The sequence below is a fragment of the Limulus polyphemus genome, unplaced genomic scaffold (assembly GCF_000517525.1).
Source record: "Limulus polyphemus unplaced genomic scaffold, Limulus_polyphemus-2.1.2 Scaffold1900, whole genome shotgun sequence".
Lineage (NCBI taxonomy): Eukaryota > Metazoa > Arthropoda > Merostomata > Xiphosura > Limulidae > Limulus > Limulus polyphemus.
The window spans coordinates 222,083-232,894 of NW_013667510.1; the positions used below are offsets into that span (position 1 = coordinate 222,083).

General features: G+C 30.9%; 1 protein-coding gene across 4 annotated transcripts in view; it reads right to left on the reverse strand.

The window, feature by feature from the left end:
* LOC106465305 (beta-galactoside alpha-2,6-sialyltransferase 2-like) overlaps positions 1 to 10,590 on the reverse strand; it is a 12,942-nt gene extending 2,352 nt beyond the window's left edge. Inside the window, exons 1-5 of one of the 4 annotated variants that reach the window (XM_022393174.1) lie at positions 10,344 to 10,590; positions 8,150 to 8,300; positions 4,674 to 5,386; positions 2,380 to 2,579; positions 138 to 312 (exon numbers count right to left, since the gene is read on the reverse strand). In XM_022393174.1, the coding sequence (XP_022248882.1) occupies positions 138 to 312; positions 2,380 to 2,579; positions 4,674 to 5,316 (1,018 nt within the window). In that variant the 5' untranslated portion in view covers positions 5,317 to 5,386; positions 8,150 to 8,300; positions 10,344 to 10,590. Of the gene's footprint in view, positions 1 to 137; positions 313 to 2,379; positions 2,580 to 4,673; positions 5,387 to 8,149; positions 8,301 to 10,216 lie in introns of all 4 variants that reach the window. The other 3 variants (XM_022393172.1, XM_013925513.2, XM_022393173.1) reach the window with 3 other exon arrangements.
* Positions 10,591 to 10,812: the final 222 nt, after the last annotated feature.

The following is a 10,812-nucleotide window of genomic DNA, read 5'->3' on the forward strand; positions in this document are numbered from 1 at the left end:
TATATATATATTTTGGCTATATACTTTGGATGATAATGTGAATTCTCGCATTTTAAACACTGTAATATTTGTATTTCATACTGATGAAGTTTATTAATGTATTCAAAAGTTAATTTACAATTGTGCACAAATCTCACCTAAAAACCCTGAAGATGGAGGATTCTTTTTTATAGGTACTGCTGTATTTTCCTGAATGAAATTCCAAGCTTTCCAAATGACTGTAGGATGCACTACAAAGAAATTTTCTTCAGGAAGTCTTTGTCGTCTCTCCCAATAGAAAGGAAAAAAATCAAAATCTGGATGCTGGTACCACTGTTTGAAAAATTTTAAGAAGTTTCAAGAGCTAGATATAACAAGTAACTAAATATTAGTTAAATGTGAGTGAATTTTAAATAGTACATAACTATCTACATGTCTCATTAAATATTGTTCTAATTGAATAAACAATACTTACAGATGTGAACATTCAAAGTTTTAAAGAAGACAGAAAACTTTAAAAGATGAGAAGAACACAAATCTTGTTTTTCTTGAGGTTCTACTTATCTATATAAAATCACACCAAAGACTAACATCAGTAAAACTACCCATAACCTACTATATTCTCCACTTATTTCTTATGGTGGTGGAGATTATGTCATGAAACTTGGAACATAAAAAAAAGGTTTTATTATACTTTATCTATAGAATTAGCTCAGAAGGAATATACTGTTGTAAAATAACAACAGATAATCCAGTATAAGATGGCTTTTCTGGCACTACACTTACCACAGTATAAGCACTTGCTCATTTAATGTCACATTTCTGTGACTGATCATATAGAATATATTACATCAGGCCTCGACAAATATTTGCAGATTTAGAAGCCAGCCCAAAAACTCAGGAGCCAGGTGTGCCTAATCTAACTTCACTACTGTTTGTACCAGGAAATGGGGGCTACACTAGTGCCTCGATTTTCCACGGGTTTTTTTTCTTTTCTCCAAATTTTCTCAAAATAATTGTGCCATTACAATCCTAGACAATAATTTACATGTTTTGGAGAAATTGTCACTCAGAAGATAATTTTGGTTGCAAATGTTCAGGTGTTGCATGATATCCGGGGTTTTCGCGTACAGGATCTGGCATGTTCAAATCATAAGTCAGCCAGTTCAAGCCTAGCCTTGCCTCTTTTATTTTTAGCTGTTAGGACAGGAATACTAAATATTTGTAGCTTGGTTAACTTTATTTGATTAGTGATAAAAAACATTGTATACAAAAACACACAAAATACACATTAAGATTTCTTAAAGATTTCACTCAACTTCAGTTGTCAAGAACTTTTCTATGATGCATGGCAGACGTCCTTTAACCACAGATGCATGTTCAGGTTGTGTTTGGATGTTGCTATGCATTGTACTCTTCTCTACAGATAATTGGGATCTTCAGTATGTTTTAATAAAGGCTTTTTCGTAATAATTCCCAAGCATAGATCTGCACTAATCTTTTGACATATTTTTCACAGGTATTGATAGGGTGCAAATGCACTTATGTGTCTAAAGCAGAAAATGTGCCAAAATTTAGGAGCTATTAAAGTTATGCCTATGTTAGCAATTAAATTCAATTACAACAGGAATGGGCAATCAAAAGAGGAAAATTGTAGGAGAAAAAGTGGAACTGAACTCATGCAACTCAAAAAATGCAGATAAATCGAGCATGATCGACTGACTGACTGACCAACCAAAACTTAGCTTTTATGATTGTGATGACTTTTATAATTTAAAACTAGGAACTTAAATATATTGAAAAATTTTATGTAGATTAAACAATGACTAACTAGTGAAGTACACTAGTGCCTCGATTATCCGCTGTTTCTGTTATCCGTGATTTTTTGCTTTCCACAGACCAGCGCAGATGATCAAGGCACCAGTGTATATTTACTAACTTTCACAGTATCAAATGCATGCTAAAAATATCAACAACCACTTGAGAGTATTGCCTGAACTAACTGCCTTTGGTTCTGTCTGAGTCTAAACACACGCACTGATTGGTTGAATTGAGAGAAAGAAGAAAAACAAAATGGCACCAAATTAGTAACGTGTTGTGTGACTGCAGCACTTCATTCCTGAAAAAACATGAAGAAGTGCTGAATCTACCATTAAAATTCTAGAAATAAAGTTAGATTTAGGACTCAAAGAATGTGAAAATAGTTCCGGACTTCCAAGAGTCCAGAACTGTTCTAGATTCGAGTTCTATTTAGCACAGCCCTACGCATGAATAAAATGGGAGAAAATAATAAAAGCCATAATGATATTTTTAGTCATTATAGTGACCTGGTGTCCGGGATTTGTCGAGGCCTGTATTACATTGATTCTACTTTTAAAAAACATTGCACACCATCCTTACCTTTTTTATGTCGTCTTCATAACCAGGAGGATCCCAGACTATAAGTAACATATTCTCATACAGTGGTGAGTGAGAAAAGTCAAACTCTGGTTTTGAAACCACCTGTGAATTGAGAATCCTGACTGTTGTTTTGTTACCAACATCTTTTTCATAACCTTTAGTTGGTGCATCATTAAATCTCAGCACTACATCATGTGTATCTGAAAAAATAAATAACAACTGCACTTAATGAATGATAAAATGGTTATTTATATATATTCTACCCATCACTCCAACCAAAATATGTTTAAACATTCCATTACAAAACAAAATATGAGCTATTACAAGTAAAACTATTAATAATGTAACAATTAAAATAATGTTAAAATCAGTTAAGGGTTAAAAACAGAACTTTCCTTTGATTACTGGGAACATGTGTACCAAAATACTCTTGAAAAAAGGCAGGCAAGACTCTTTTTTCTTGCTATGTCTACAATAAATACACACTTAACAGCAAAATAGAGAGAAAATCAAAATAGTTTACAAAGGTAAAAGCATATTCTTATTTTTGGAACTTATACTTAAAAAAAACAACTTATAATCTATTTATGTAGAAAAACATTCCCATTCAAACATACAACAGAAAATTTTGTAAATAACATATATACAAGCCTATTTGAGTCATTTTGAACACATCAATACAAACAACAATGACCAACACTAACAATAAAAACATATCAAACTGAGAATATTTATGACATTAATTGGTACAGATTCTTTACACACAGCCTTCTTCATCGATTGTTTTTAACTGAAAAATGTTGATAAAACAAATTAAACCTAAGACAGGAAAATAAGCTGCTCAAAGTTTATTTTAAATCAAGGATTTCACAATTTTTTTGGAGCAAAATATTAAGTATAGATGAAGATATGGCTACAGAAAGATCAATCAATCAATCTGTATCAATGAATATTAGCTATGTATATTAGGAATGTTAGATAACTAGCACTGCAGTTGTAAACAGCCTCATTCAGAATGCATTTACAAGATACTGTATGAAGCTAACAAACTGGGTAGTCTATTGGGTTTTGATATTGATTTTACAAAAAATGAAACTAATAACACCCTTCTCTGGATAGAATACAGTGGATATTTTGACTGTACTTAAATTACATTTTTCTTAAACTTGTAACTGGATATGATTTCTTTAGTTTCTTTATTATCTTTTAAAATTTATTTTCCTAAATTAAGAAATATCTGGTCCGCATCATTGAGTAGGATAAGAGAGCATATTTTCTTTAGTACTGAAATGCTGAATATAATTATATGATTTGCTTTATCAATAGAATTAAAAAATTCACTTTCACATGTCTTTGATTTGTTAAAATTTACATCAAAGAAGCATCTATTCCAAAAACATCTCTGATATTATATATATTTTTCCATTCTTTCATGATGTATTCATGTCCTTTGTCATCATAACATCCCCAATTAAGGTTAAATGTCATTACCAATAACATTTATTTTGTTATTTTCATTATGTACAAATTCATCATTGATATTTATAACATTTCTATTGTAATTTGCCCATGGTCATGTTCTTCTACCATTTTTTCTTTATTTTACTTGCCAATACTCTTTTTAGCTGCTTCTTCCAAAGTCCCCAACTCAGTTTAGCAGAAATTGATAATTCATCACATTCACAATCACCACAAGAGCAAGCTAAGCATTTTGGACATCCAGACCATTTACATTTACTAGACAAAGGTTCCATTTTCATATACAGAACTGAATTTTTTTTTAACATTCATTGAAGCAGTCATCAGAAATTCCATCAGCCAATATTGCTCCAAAAAAAAAGAAAGAAACTGAAAAAACTTATTTCACAATGGGTCACTTTTTCCTGACCAACATGAGTTTATCTAATTTGTAAATACTGGCAGTGTTAAATATTTCAATAATTTTAAGAAATCTCAATGTTGTTTTTATAATTTTGTCTTCATGCCTCTATCTTACTGTACAAGAAAACAGATAAAATACCAATAAGGTACCATTAGTTATGAAACAGTTTTGAGAATTAATAGCATACTTTAATTACCATTCTCTGACATTTTATTTTGTAATAATTTGTTCTTAAATCTCTCAGAATGTTTCATTAAAAGTTTTAATGTATGCTACATTTGAATTACTTTTAATTTTGAAAAAAAAAACTTGATAAAACTTTTTCTATTTTTTATATATGTTGAACAGCAAGTCACACTTGATGAGACCAAATTAAAGATTGATTTATATCATTCAATCTCAGTCCACTTACCTATTTCTTTGCCTAACCCTGACTTGTACATGGATCCAGAACTTGAAACAATTGCACAGCTATTGTACAGTCCTAAAACTTGATTAAAATTCTTATTGGGAAACAATGGTGCCAGGCCAATTTCTTTAAAGAAGGTGTCATCAGCAGACAACATACTGACAGGCACATCATGTTTGGCACTGCAAACAAGATCAGTCTCTGACTTGTAACCAAAAGATCGTTTACCTTTAAAGTGAACTTTATAATCATTGTGGCTCTGACTTTGGTCTGAAATTACACTGGCTCCTTGAAGTTGCCACTTACGAAACTGCACTATCAGTTGGTGTTTATATGTATTAATTTTTTTTATTAAATTATCCACAAGACTTTTATGTTCTTCAGCAAAACTATTCTTTTCAGTTTTATTTGCAGTAACTTCTAAATGGTATTGGCTTGGAGAGTTCAGGCTCTGGGCTACTTCCTTCAAGGATAAAGAAGTTAAGTTGTTCTCTAGGAAAGTTCTCCTGATAGCAGCAGCATGTGAGAAGTGTTTATTTTTAGCAAACCTCCAGTACTGAATCCACAGGACATATACGTATCCACCAACTCCAAAAATCATCATCACGATGAACATCCAGATGCTGATTGCTATAATCCTTCCCATTTCCTCATAAATTATAAGTTGTTAGGTTTTGGAGTTATAAGTTTATTTCCTCTTGACTAGGTAGCAACATCTGTAACATTGAAGTAAATGTTATAATACACAAATTAAACATATTTTACTAAAGTCAGTTTGCAGCTCAAATACTTTATGCACATCCTTTATTATTATTTATGAGGTCCCAAATATGAATTACCCATATATACACAAAGATTATGTATACTGAACAAAATACCTTACTGATCCTCATACAGTTTATAAGTAGCTACATGTACCTCACACATTATTGATCATGATGTGACATTTCATACTTTGTATGGCAAAAAAATTCCACACACAGTTATGAACACGTAAATGCTTTAATATAGTCCTATGACATGTAATGTCATATCTAATATGGATATATCCATATCTCATGGATATCAAAAATTAGTGATCAGAATGTTTATGTCCACCTTGGTAAAAGGTATTTGAAACTCCAAGTAGTCAAACATAGCATTTATGGACAATGTATCTATTGATCCATCTAGGCTGTCCCATCCACTAAACTATATATACATAAAAATTCAAAGCCAGTTCTTTATCATTCAAATATTTATCAAGCCTTGCATGAAACACTCTTAAATTTACTGCTTATAAAATATGAAGGCAACTCATTAAAAAGGCCAATTACCCTGTTAGAAAAATAAAACAGTCTTAGTTGAAAATGACTCCTACACTGCCAAAATATATATGTACCATAGCCCTACCATTCACACCATTACGTACAATAAAAATGATGCATTGAAACTATCAATTCCATTAATAATCTTATGTACCTCAATCAGATCCCCTTTAACTCTTCTTCTCTCAAGTGAAAAAATTTAAGATTTTAACCTGTCCTTATATGACAACCTTTCTATCCCAGGTATCATCCTAGTAGCCCTGTTCTGAATACTTTTCAATAATTCAATGTCTTTCCTAAGGTAAGGAGCCCAAAACTGAGCACACTTCATCAAATGTGGCCTAACAAGTACCCTGAACAATGAAATTATAACCTCTTTAGACTTGTATTCAATAGTTCTGCAGATACAACCTTAAAATCCTATTTGCCCTACCACTAACAACAGTACACTGCTTGGATGGCTTAAGAGACTGATTAACCACAACACCAAGATCCTTTTCTTTCATAACACTGTTAGTTATTCCCATCCAAATTATACTTAGAATTCAAATTATGATAATCCATATGCATCACCTTGCATTTATGATAATTAAAAGCCATCTGCCATTTATCTGGCCAATTCATTAAATGACCTAAATCCTTTTCATAAAATAGCAACATCCTCCTCACAGCCCAAAACAACCAAGACCTTAATATCGTCAGTAACTTTAAGTAGTTTATTGATCATTCGTTCACCTATGTCATTGATGTAAATTAAAAAAAGCAAAGGTCCTAACATTGAGCTCTGATGTATCCCACTTGTGACATTAATCCTGTTAAAATGAAATCTATTTATAACAACACTGCTTGCTTCCATCCAGCCAGTTTTCTATCAAATGAGCCAACTTAAACCCTCACACCAATAGACATAATTGTTATTAATAAGCCCTTCATGTAACACCTTGTCAAATGCTTTTTGAAAATCCAGACACACCAAATCCACACCCTTAACTTAATCTACATAAGCAGTAACCTCTTTAAAGAATGACAAAAGATTATTAAGGTAAAAATTTTCCCCAAATTAAACCATACTGACTATCCAAAAAAATTTTTTCATATTGTTAAATGATGTTGCAAAGTATCTTTTATCAGATTTTAAAAATTTTCTCCACCAGTGATGTGAAAGTGTTAGATTTATAATTACTGTTAGTGTTACCGAGACAATTTTTATCAACTTCTTTAAAAGAGGAGTAATATTATCCAACTTTCAATCATCTGGCACTTGCCCAGTATTCAAGGGCTTACAAAAATAATAACAAGTGGCTCACACACCCAATCTTTAACATCTCAATTTTTCTCTTAACAAACTCAGAATTACTATGATAATCTTGTTCCCCATGGTCTAGTTCTAACATTTCCCAATTTATATGCCTGAAATTAAAATTAATTATGACTTGATTGATAACTTATTCTTTATCTCACTTTAGCATTTCACATTAGTTTCATCAGTTTCATCTGTGGGTCTGTAACAAATTCCAACTAAAAGTCTTCTCTTCTCATAACTGCTAACAAAAGCCCAAATAGAGTCAACCTCATTGCTATTAGTTTTGCTAACCTCAATTGAACAGGATGTAACTAACACTTTATGTATAAAGCCACTCCTCTCCCTCTTTTTTAGTACTCTATTCCAATTAAACAAACTATAACTTACATTCCCTGTATCAGACTTATACAAATTTCTATAGAATGTGTCTCCAATCCTTCTGCAAAGGAATACTAATGCCGATCCTATAAGTTTTTTTTTTTATGTGTGTGTGGGGGGGGTGAAGCACATACAAAATCAATGCCTAATTTTCTAGCAAGTCTATTCTTACAATTACTTTTTATTTAAGCTCACAGCATCAAAGTTTTTGTGCTGGTCTCGCAGAATGGAATGTCTACTCACTATTATCATGAACACAAACATTCTACAAACTTTGATTTCTGATGTTTCTGGGCCATCATGTTTTTGCAGACATTCCCAAACTAGGAGGTATGACATTGTCAAAGGCCACTGTCGAGTTTTGTGTGTTACTATTTTGCCTTAACAAAGCAATACATTTCACTTTACTTAATACTTTGAGAACTGTACTTTTAACTGCTTGCAAAATAAATGGCAGGGCCACAATATGTACCAACATAATAGCATGTTACCTTAATATTCACAAGCTCCATTCAATTTTAATACACACGTGCAAGTGATGTCCCTCTCTGTTAACAATTTGATCAGTTCAATACAACCAAAGTTATTACTGATATTACTTAATATCAGTTAGAAGTGGCCAGTCATATGAAGATGTGATATCTACAAATAAAAAAAAAGCCAAGTTACATAAAATGCTAAGTGCTGTGTACGTGATCTACCAAAAGAACCTTGTTAAATAAAGGTGTATAAATATGTAAAGATGTAATGTTCATATGTCTATAATAATTTTTAACCCTGACTTGTGATTGGAATGAAATGAACATGCACTCATGTATTCATCAATCATTCTGTAAATACACTGTTCCTAAAATTTTAGCTTTTCCTTGAGAAACAGTAAGTGTTTTGAATAATATGTTATATAGAACCTCAAACAAACTGACAAAATAGCTTAGTTCTGGAAATTAAAAAAAAAACATTTTTGTTAACAACTGTTCATTCAATTTTTTTGGAAGAACCAGAAATATTGACTTAAAAGAAAATAATCAAAATACAAAACTTCATGCTAAAACTATTTAAGTTAAAATATTTTTGTACATCATATATTTCTTAAAATTTCCTTAATTCACCTAGTGTTATAAAATACTATATTTACAATCTTAATATTATTATTCCTTCAAAGGGATTTCTGATAAATTATTTTCTATATCTTCTAGCTCTATTATAGTGGTAAGTTTTTTCCCAGAAATTTATAGCATCAATTCAAAAGCTTCTCTCAAATAACATGTATGAGGTTATGATGGTCTACAGTATGAAAAAATATTTCCTCTGAAATAAAATTACTGCAGTTATTAGCAACAGCATTTTACTTCCTCATTCATTAATATTTTAATGCTTCCTTAAAAAGTTTAAGATTATAATTTTCAAATTGTATTCACAATAATTTTTACAAAAAGTTCAAGAGTAACCGTTCTTCAAGTCCTACAATGAGGACCATTACTGTAAAGACATTTATAAAGCATTTCTCCTGTTTCTTATACCAATTTTTCAGGTTGATGTAGCAGTATAGTAATTATAAAAGAACACAAAAATAATTATTTATATGTATTTGATCCTAGCTATTTGAAAATAAGAATTTTCTTAAAAAGTATGCTTTTTTTAAAAACAAAACAGCATTATTAGCAATTTAAGAATAAAATTGCAATGTAAATTATTAAGAAACAGAAACAACTGTTTCGTTCAGTTTGATTTACATTTATTTTTTAAATAAAATAGCAAATAGCTAAAATATTTGTTTGTTATTTTAAGAAATCTTTACTAAAACTGCAACTTGATCTTTTTTTTTAAATTGTTACTAAATGCAAATGCTATATTATACTATAATAAAACATTAAATAAAAATTAAACATTTGTACACGTTCCTTTATTTAAGTACTCTTTATTAAAAAATAATTTGTGACCAATATCATAAAACATTATACTTTTATGTTTTTAAAAATTGCAGCTACCCCTGTAGAAAGTGTTTTACTGCTAATCATACATGCTTTCTGTGAAAATCACATATAAACTAACATGATGATGATTCTTCTTTTTATTGCAGTAATATCGTCTCCAGTTTTTACTACTACAAATTTATTATCTATATAGTTTTTCAATCCATACCGCTGAAAAATTTGAAACCCTCAAAAACAATGAAAGATGGACCCAGGACTGTACAGGTCACTAGTACTACAACTACAAGATCCACATTGCTCATTTTTATAAGTGATATTTGTTACTAGGTCTATAATTTTACTTATAAAACATTTAAGTTTCATTTTTCTATTCAAAATGAAACTTGGAAGTATGGTTTCAACTATCTTACGAGGTTTTTCACTTAGCTCACCTGGCCCTTAGTTAATATTCCGCTCCTCGGTTAGGCTTAAAATTAAACTTATTCTTGAACGTCAATACAAATATAATACTAAACAATTGTAATATTATAACTGTAAATAAACATTATAACGTATTTTTAGGCCTTATAAGTTATATTTCTTCAATTCTTGAACTTAAAATTGATAAAACTGAAAAATCATTACCTGTACATATTTATACATAAAATGTAATAATTTACAATTACAAAATACATTTCGCAAAACACGCTGTCAATATCACTGTACTACTATTAATATTACTATTGGTGTATAATCAGACACAGTCGCATACCACATGGTTGTACAACAGTATGGTAGTGGTACTGGTAGCCATAGCTATCATAACTGCTATTCTCTCTATAGTATTCAAAATTTATGTAATATTTCCAGGCTTGCCCACTGTGTAATACTGTACGTTGAGATTGCAACATTTCTCCATCAAATATCAGCCTTGCATTATCTCTCTGCTCTAATGGTGGTATTCGTATAATTTAGAAGTTAGCTAGAGGGAGCTGCGAGTTTTAATTATGACGTTGAAAATAAAAAGGTTTTATACAATAGGCCTAGAACACCTAAAAAGATATAAGATTTGAAATCAAGTTTTCCAGTAGATTCTATAATAATTTTACGACAGCGGTAGTTACGTGACTCTGGTAACACGTCATGATATTCTCGAAGGACCCTGGAACATCACGAATTATCCAGTATGTGCTAGGCGCCCTCTATTCCTGTATATAAGTGCGCCGGTTAACGTGAGACTA